General features: G+C 42.3%; 1 protein-coding gene across 1 annotated transcript; it reads right to left on the bottom strand.

The window, feature by feature from the left end:
- Positions 1-7,625: 7,625 nt before the first annotated feature.
- LOC135636811 (peroxidase 55-like) lies at positions 7,626-9,572 on the bottom strand. Its single transcript, XM_065148868.1, has 3 exons — positions 9,253-9,572; positions 8,668-8,859; positions 7,626-8,580 (listed from the first exon to the last, which is right to left on the bottom strand). Exons 1-3 carry the CDS (start codon positions 9,499-9,501, stop codon positions 8,020-8,022), a joined length of 1,002 nt encoding a protein of 333 aa, XP_065004940.1. The 5' UTR covers positions 9,502-9,572; the 3' UTR covers positions 7,626-8,019.
- Positions 9,573-9,787: the final 215 nt, after the last annotated feature.

Raw genomic sequence — 9,787 nt, 5'->3', positions numbered from 1 at the left:
ATGTTCCTTATCGAACATGGGTGGGTAACCGACACTGACGACGGATGTCTAGTTCCGATTCTGTAAACGACTTACCGCACAACGCTGGGGATGTGACGCTACTCCAATCGATGGTTCTGCGACTCCTGTCGAGATCGAGGCACGAGTTACGTTTGGGACGTGAACCCTCTTTTTCCCCATCAGCCATCATCTCTCCCTGCGCTTTTCTGATGTGGGTTAATCTTTCTGGTTCATGCAGTTGCGGGACCGACCTGAGGGACCACAGGGAGCACCAGTCACAGGACAGGTAGCGGTGTGGGGAACGGTTTTATCTCTGGATTTCGATCGGGCACCACGAAAAGAGGCCTGATTGATTTGATGGGTGAAGAGGGGAGTGGGGAGAAGAGCATTCTTCATTAGCTAATCGGTCATCGCCACCGCCCGTCGCCCGCGATGCGATCACGTGTACGGACCACGAGGTGGTGGGGATGGGGGGAAGGGGGACGGAAGGGGGTCGATCGGGGCGCGTGTCATCTCCCCCGGGGGTCGCTGATCGCACGTTGCCTGTGGGCGGAGAGCCGCGAAGGACCGTCATCGCTTTCCCGAGCGCGCGGAGGTGAACGCGAGGAGGTGGCTTAAGTGGGCCCACCGCCCCGACCCCAGCACATGACTTCGAATCATTTTTATTTGATTCGGACGATGATTTTGACATATATTAAATAAACACAAGTGATTCAAAAATAATATTTTTTGAAGAATAATAACATCATTATATTAATGATCAAATATATATATATATATATATATATATATATATATATATATATAATTCGAATTTAGAAGGATAAACACAAATGATTACTAATACATGCCTTGATCGCCTAAATCGTAAGTTCAAAGCATTCAACTCAAAGGATTTAGACAGTACAAAAATTACTTGGGAAGAAAAATATTCAATAACATCACAAATGTTTTCTTATTTCAGACAAGAAAAAAAGAGGATGATGTCACCATTAGTATAACAGTGGCCATAAATATTGACTTCGAGGAGTGTAACAAAAATGTAGTGTTTATTTTTATTTGATTTAATTATTAAAAGTTGACCGGGTCAACAGTGGCATTGAAGAAACATCTAATGCGATGATACGTCAATTCATTTGGCTCGACCGTGTAGAGCTAGCTGTCTAATACATTTAATATAAATGATACGATATTTAATATAATAACATCTTTTATTTTTCTAAAAAAAAGGAGAAATACAGCAATCAATCTCATCTTATATAACTATTCAAACGTGTCATATTTGATTAGTTAATCCCTACCTTTTTATTTATATGCATACCGAATCTTTTTTTATTAATTATTTCAATCCAATTTAAATGAGTCAAGTATGCATGATATCCCAAACAAACATGTTCTATTATCATCTAAAAAATCATACGAGATAAAATTGTCATAAATTTCACGCTACTCGTTCTCCAACTCAATTCGATTATCTATTTATTAGGACTCTAGCTTGGAGAATCCTAATTGAGAAGGGCATTCATGTAAAACTGTTAAGACTCTAGCTAGGAGAGTCCTAATTGAGAGGGACATTCTGTTTGGACTCTAGCTAGGAGAGTCCTAATTGAGAGGGGCATTCATGTAGGAGTTGTTTTCTTAGAGAAGAATTAGGAGTTGTAAGGGAATAGGAGTCTTGACTAGGAGTCATACTAGGAGTTGGTTAGAAGTAAGAGTCTTAAGTAGGAGTCCTATTAGGAGTTAGGGTTTAGAAGCCCTATAAATAGCCATGTATTCCTACTCTTTTCATAAGCAATAGATGAATCTTTTCTGTAACCTTTGAGCAGCAACTTGGAGGGAGGAACCCCTATAGAGTTCCAAGGAGGTTGATCCCCTAAAGAGATCAACCCCAAGTTTAGAATCTGCAAGGGTTCTAACATCTGGTATCAGAGCAGCGTTCTTGGCGTCTCGCTGCCCTTCCACAGCCATCCATCAACCCTCCACAACCGTCCAAAGCAATTCCCACAATTGCTTAAAAGATCATCGCCGAATTCCGCCATCATCTCCACCACCATGGATCATCCTTTGATCTCCCCGTGAATTGCAACAGGTTCTGGTTTTCTACCTTACTGCTGTTGCAATTTAGTTATCTTTATTTGAAAATCCCAAAAAAATTATTCCTATATTGCTGCATAAACTTTTCGTCATAAAGTTTTCATCTCTACGATGAAAGATACATTGCAGAATTCCAACCGTATAGCACTGTCTGTTTGATCTTGCTACTATTTTTTTCTATCCAAATCTCCACGAAATTTTATGACATCTTTGACACTTCCTAACAGCAGATTTCCCTTTGGTTTTGTCAAAAAATTCTCAATATAAACCATTGATATTTTACATCTAATCTGCTATACTTGAAAATCTGCACCGTAAAATTTCAGCCGCATAGCACTGATTGTTTGATCTTGATACTACGTTGTTTCTATCCAAATCTCTACGAAATTTTTATGATAGCTTTGACACTTCCTAATAGTGGATTTCCCTTTGGTTTCATCAAAAAATTCTCAATATAAACTTCTGATCTTTTACGTCCAATCTGCTATACTTAAAAATCTATGCTGCAGAAAATTTCAGCGGCATATTGTTGCCTTAACCCATCTATTTGCAATATTTTTTGAATGAAATTTCTTATACACTTCATAGATCATCTTGGCTTCCATCTAAGATTGATATATTAAGGAATTCATCTCTAAAAATAATTTTGTGTTGCTGCAAATTTTCATCGTAACCCGCTGAAATTTTTCGACGACAATTCTGCTATCGCAACTTGCACCAATTTTCTTACTGTTATACTGCTGAAATTCTCTTGATTAAATTAGACATCCTTGCTGTCATATAATCTATGATTTTGCTATCAATTCCCTCCTCAATTCTCTTATGTTTTTGGTAGAAATTACATCGAGAAACCATTGTTTCTTCGACGACAATTCTACTCTTATAAAACAGCACATACTTGCTGCAACTTCCACTGATTTCTATCAAACCTTTGCTGCCATCTACCATAGATCCAAAACTTTCATCCACAACCCTAAAACTCCACTAAACTACACCCTCAAACTGCACCCAAAACTGCCACAAAACAAGCCTAAATCGTAGCCTGCATCCACCGATCCACCAACCCTTTCGACCATCACTTCTCTCAACGTATACATGCCTTTGGAGAGAGATATTAACATCATAGATTTGGAGGCATATACTATGGCATCTAAGGAGGCAATCAATGCTAAATTCGAAGCCTTGGAGGCGCGAATGGAGGATAAGATTCAGACGCTCTTTACCGAACTCAGATTGAGCCGACCACTAAGCTCGAAGAAATCACATCAAGGAGAGAGTTTTGCCCAATCACACCAAGCCCGAAGATATGACTTCCAAGAGAGGGGAGGCTCTATGACTGAACCCAACTATCCATGCATGAGAGTGGACTTCGCTAGATGGGAAGAAGGAGACCCGATTGGTTGGATCTCGCGCGCGGAGCGATATTTTCAGTACCACAAAATCGCGGATACATCTATGGTGAAAATTGCAGCTATACATCTTGAAGGGGATGCTATACAGTGGTTTGACTGGTTTGAACATACTTATGGAGTCCTTTCATGGCAACAATTCAAAGAAGGACTGCTGATCCGCTTCAGACCAACCGATTACGAGAATATTGATGGACAACTAGCAAAGATCCGACAAACTTCCACCATTCAGGAGTACCAAACCAGGTTTGAAAGGTTATCTAATCAAACTCATGATTGGTCTCAAAAACAGCTATTGAGGACCTTCATTGAGGGCTTGAAGCCGGAGATCCGAGGAGAAGTTAAACCGCGACAACCGTATACGCTTATGGCAGCCATCTCTTTTGCACGACATCAAGAGGAGCAATTGAACCGTGAAGCTCGGAGGACTAGGGTCGCTCCTCAACCAGTAATATTGAAGCCCTTAGCCCCCCCTACTTTCGACCAAGTCCCTATACCAAAGAGGTTAACAAGAGAAGAGCTTCGGGAGCGAAATGCGAAGGGGTTATGTTGGCATTGTGATGAGCCGTGGAGCCATGAGCATCGTTGTAGTAAAGAGGAACTTCTTATGATTGAACCGATAGAAGAAGAGATCATTGAACATCCAAAAGAGAGCCTTGAACATGAAGAAGAAGATGCAGAAGAAGAGCCACAACCGACCAAAGTTACGGTACATACACTAGTTGGCTACTCAATCCCACAAACGATGAAAGTTGGAGGCCTTCTCAAACAACAACTGATCACTGTTCTCATCGACACGGGCAGCACTAATAACTTCCTAAACAGTAAGGTTGCTGTCTATATGAACTTACCTATTGAGAATTGCAGCAGGTTTGTCGTTAAGGTCGCCAACGGATGGATTTTGAAGTGTGATCATAGGTGCCCGCAGGTGAAACTGTTGTTGCAGGACCAAGAGATAATTGCAGATTTCTTCCTCCTCCCTCTTGATGATAATGAGGCCATACTCAGAATTAAATGGTTGATGACATTAGGTGATATTTCTTGGAATTTTATGCAACTAATTATAAAATTTTACAGTAAGGAGAAACAGGTGATACTGCACGGGAAACGTGAGGGCGACGTAACGACGATTTGCACACAACAAATGGAGAAGGTTTTGCATAAAGCATGCAGCGGCTTTTTGGTACAACTTGAGCAACAAACTAAGGGAGAGCCAACAAAATTTGAAGATCCAAATCTACTTCCTTTGCTTGCTGAATTTTCAGATATATTTGATGAACCGTGTAACCTACCTCTTACCCGTCGGCATGATCATTGTATAATGATTCTTCCAGGAAAATCTCCAGCAAATGCTCAGTCATATCAATATCCACATCTCCAGAAGGATGAAATAGAAAGGATTGTAAAAGAGATACTCAAAACAAGAGTTATTTGACCATGTTGCAGCCCCTACTCTTCACCGGTGCTCCTCATACGAAAGAAGGATGGAATATGGTGATTATATGTTGATTATCGAGCTCTCAATGGCATAACCATTAAGGATAAATACCCTATTCTAGTAGTAGATGAGTTGCTAAGGGAGCACAAATCTTCACAAATCTGGACCTTCGATCCGGGTATCATCAAATACGAGTATGCGAAGAAGACATACCGAAAACCACCTTTTGAACACACAACAACCACTATGAATTTTTGCTTTCTTCATAATAAGGTGGAATATCTTGGGCATATCATATCAGAGGAAGGTGTAGCAGTAGACCCCTTCAAAATTGGAGCAATGCAAAACTAGCTGACCCCGAGGAACATAAAATTGCTACATGGCTTTCTGGGTTTAACAGGCTACTACTGTAAGTTCGTGAAAAACTATGGAGAGATCAGTGCACCACTTACTTCCTTACTGAAAAAAGATGTCTTCCAATGGTCGGACAGAGCCTCCGCTGCCTTCGACAAACTTAAGGCAGCCATGACGACAACGCCGGTGCTAACACTACCAGATTTCAACCGACCCTTCATTATTGAGGCCGACGCATCTGGAGTCAGAATTGGAGCCTTTCTCATGCAAGATGGTCGACCACTCATATACACTAGCAAGGCATTATCTCCCTCCCATCAAAATAAGTCAACATATGATAAGGAGATGCTCGCCATTATGCGCGCAGCAACGAGGTGGAGACCCTACTTGATTGGCCGACGATTTCAAATTAAAACCGACCATAAAAGCCTCAATGACTTTTTGGAGCGAAAAATATCATCCCTTGAGCAGCAAAAAAGGGTAATAAAACTTCTTGAATTTGATTATGAAATAACTTACAAAAAGGGGAAAGAGAATGTTCTTGCAGATGCACTTTCGCAGCTACCCGAGCAAGTTGAAGTTTATGTCGTTTCACTTCCGACCAGCGACTTTCTTAAGGATATTAAGATAGAATGGCAGGAAGATTCAGAGACTAGTAAGATTATAAAAAAATTGGAGGAAGCACCAAGCCCCATGACTCATTACAATTGGGACTCAAAAGAATTACACTATAAGAGTACTAAATTGAAAAGGAGTATGGCATATCACCCACAAACCGACGGCTAGACGAAAGTTTTAAATAGGTGCTTGGAGACAGCCCAAAGCCACCCACCAAATATGACTACCCAAAGAGAACTCCAGACCCAACCAAGTACCATTATTGATCGACGGATCGTGACTCGACGACGATGACCCACTAATGAAGTGCTAATACAGTGGGCGAACTTACCAATAGAAGATGCCACTTGAGAGAACTATGGCGACTTGAAGATCAAATTCCCAGAATTCATGAATCATCAGCCTCGAGGACAAGGCTGATTTGAAGAGGGCGAGTCTGTTAGGACTCTAGCTTGGAGAGTCCTAATTGAGAGGGACATTCATGTAAAACTATTAGGACTCTAGCTAGGAGAGTCATAATTGAGAGGGACATTTTGTTTGGACTCTAGCTAAAAGAGTCCTAATTGAAAGGGGCATTCATATAGGAGGTGTTTTCTTAGAGAAGAATTAAGAGTTGTAAGGGAATAGGAATCTTGACTAAGAGTCATACTAGGAGTTGGTTAGAAGTAAGAGTCTTAAATAGGAGTCATATTAGGGGTTAGGGTTTAGAAGCCCTATAAATAGCCATGTATTCCTACTCTTTTCATAAGCAATAGATGAATCTTTTCTGCAGCCTTTGAGCAACAATTTGAAGGGAGAAACCCCTATAGAGTTCCAAAGAGATCGATCCCCTAAAGAGATCAATCCCGATATGCAAGTATTCTAACACTATTTATGATCAAGTAAAACTACCATCAGATAAGTGAGAGTACCAAAATAAAAATCTGACGTAGTTCCATTCCTCTGCCTCGGTTTAGGTAGACATGTATTTCTATTACTATTCAATTTATATTTATATTGCTACCAAATTAATAAATAAAAAATGAAGAAATTAATGGTGCAATTATCATTACCTTTTCTTGTATTTACTCCTAGAAAAGGGAATCTGTCAACTTAATTTTTCCGATGTTTGAAAAAAAGTGTGGAAATATATACATTTTCTAACACGCCTATGGAATAAATGCATACTTCTTTTGCAATAGTGGATAATTTGTTTTGTTTATTCCCACAGCTATGTGAAACAAATTAGTAAGAACTCATGCTACCAACATATATATGTTGCCTCCTTATCATTTGAAAGATCTAGAGAACTGCTAATTAGTATGATATAAAGAAACAAGTTCGATCTATCAAATTACTGTCATGAATGCTTCGGTCACGATAACAATAGATTGGTCCAAAGATGAAATAACAAAAAAAGTAGAAGTTGATCTCATTCAAGTGTTTACCTGAATGAAGTGTGGATAGATCCACTGATACAATATTAAAAAGGTACAAGTTCATCTTATTCAAGTGTTTACCTGAAGTATGGATAGTTCAAAATTACCGATTCAAAATACTCAATCCAAAGTTAATAGTAATATACTTGACATCTCGATCATGTAGAATTAAATTTGACATGTCACCAAAAAATTCTTGTGTTTTCATGCTATCTGAATTTGTATATTTTTTTTTCACTCATACAATATATAGAATGCCAAAAAAGATCAGACTAAATGAAGGTCATGACAATATGGAATCTAAAGCCCTGGCTAAATATTATATGTGACATGTTGGATGTTCACAAGGGTGAAGTTTGAACCTTTCGAAGCAAATTAAGAACATAATAAAATAGGATTCATTGCAGTTAACCTGGATGCCATCCATGAACTTGTTTGATTCTGAGTACATGCACTGCAATGCATGCGATATCTGAAGACTGTATGCCAGAAACAATGCAAGAAGATATTATCGAACCACTGACTGCAGGCAATTAATCCAGAAAACTACAGGAATCATTCAGCTTCTGCAATGCAACCTGTTCCTGCCTACTCTTTTGGTGCATCTGATCCATGAACAACTTGCATTCGCTTGTCATCAGCTCCTCAATGAATCATCTCTCAGTTCTTGCTGCCTAGTAGTTTGCTGCTAATTGAACGCAGTGCAGTCATTCCTGATCTCTCCCTGGCTGCCGGTCTTCACTCCGACCCTGCCAAGCCTGACCATGGCCGTAGTGAAGGCCCCGAAGAAGCTAGTTTGGTTGGCTGCAAACCTCTTCACTGCAGACCTCGATAGCAGGTTGGTGAACAGCACCTGATCGGAAGAGAACAGCCCCTCGCCGTTCAGCAGATTCCGGTAGTAGAGGTTGTCGAACACCGTCGGGGTGAAGGGATCCATGTTGACGGCAATGGTCGGGTCGACATCGCGCGGGCAAGCTCGCATCAGCAGACGTGCGTACGCAGGATTGAGCGACGGGTCGACTGCCGATGAGTAGAGGCGTCCGGCGAATCGGCTGCAGTGGGAGAAGCCAACGGTGTGAGCTCCCGAGAGGGCGATCATGTCATGTGTCGTGAGGTTGTTCATCCGGAAGAGGTCGGAGAGACGGTTGAGGTCCAAGTCCGGGCCAGGGAGGCGTCCGGCCACTCTTTCGGCCTGAGAGATGAGCCCGTCGCGCCTGCCGAGCTCCACCGCAAAGTCGGGGCCGCCGGACTACCAACACAACCCGTTCGTTCCATTGAGCTCACTCATCGAGTAGCAGCACAAATGGGTGTGTCGGAGTTGGATCAGTGCACTTACAAGGACTACTACGTCTCTGGCAGCGATTGCCAGGATGTCAGCACAGGAGACAACGCCAGGGCAGCGAGCTTCCACGTCCTGCTTGGCCTTGATGACGGTGTCGAAGCCGTCGCCTGCGAGCGAGAGGTTGTCGGGCGCGTCCTTCTCGGCGTCGCCGCTCGGTGAAGCTACCATGACAGACGCATCACAACCCTGCAAGCGAATGACGACTCAAATTCTCCTGCTCACTGGGAGAAGGCGTGCAGAGTAGCATATAACGTGGAGCTGGTCAACAAAAGATGGAACTCTAACAGTAGAATGGTTCGTGCGGCCAGAGTTCTTGGTTATAGTCACTGAGGCAATCTGTCGAACGGGTTCGCGAGCAGTCTTTGCCCGACAAAGTTATAGACCATGGATTGCCTAACTTCCTTCTACTACAACTCTAGTGCAAAATCTACAGAACATAACAGTCGCCTGAACAAATTCTCAGGATTGGAGGGAAAGGAATACAGTCAACTGCAATTAGGGTCTTAAATCTGCATCAAAAGAAGGTGAAGAAGAGGAAAGGGCTGCATGAGATCAGATGAGAGATTTGTGGAACCATACCTCTACAAAGCAGTCATGGAAGAAGAGCCTCAGTGTGGCAGGCACAGTGACAAATGTCTGGCTCAACTTCTTCACAACAGCCTGCCTGACAATGGACTCCACATTAGGGCATGCGAGCTGATAGAAGCTTGGGCTGAGCTGAGCCTCCCCGCCGCTCACAGCCATCAGCAGCAGCATCCCCACAAGCAAGCAGAATCTCCAGACCTCCATGCCCATGGATTCCCTCCCTCTCACAAGCCCCGAAAACATGAAGGAGGGGTGGAGAGGGGCATGGCAGAGGGGGAAGAAGGGTCAAAGGTGGAACAGTAATGGAAGTTGCAAGTGGGGGGAGTGTGTGGGTTATATGGGAGCGACCCATCGCATGTGCCTCATACTATGGGTTCCGTTTGTTTGTCTACAAAGCAAGACATTGCTTGTTGTCCAAATGGGACATGGCCGAGAGCAGGCAATCATTTCATTTTTTGCAGTTTAACTATTCCTCTCAGGCTTAAAGCCGTAGAAATTCAAACTTTGCTCCCCCCCCCCCCCCCTTTTT

This window comes from Musa acuminata, chromosome BXJ3-4 (assembly GCF_036884655.1).
Source record: "Musa acuminata AAA Group cultivar baxijiao chromosome BXJ3-4, Cavendish_Baxijiao_AAA, whole genome shotgun sequence".
Classification (NCBI taxonomy): Eukaryota; Viridiplantae; Streptophyta; class Magnoliopsida; order Zingiberales; family Musaceae; genus Musa; species Musa acuminata.
The sequence above is the reverse complement of the archived record's forward strand: the minus strand, read 5'-3'. Positions and strand labels throughout refer to the sequence as shown.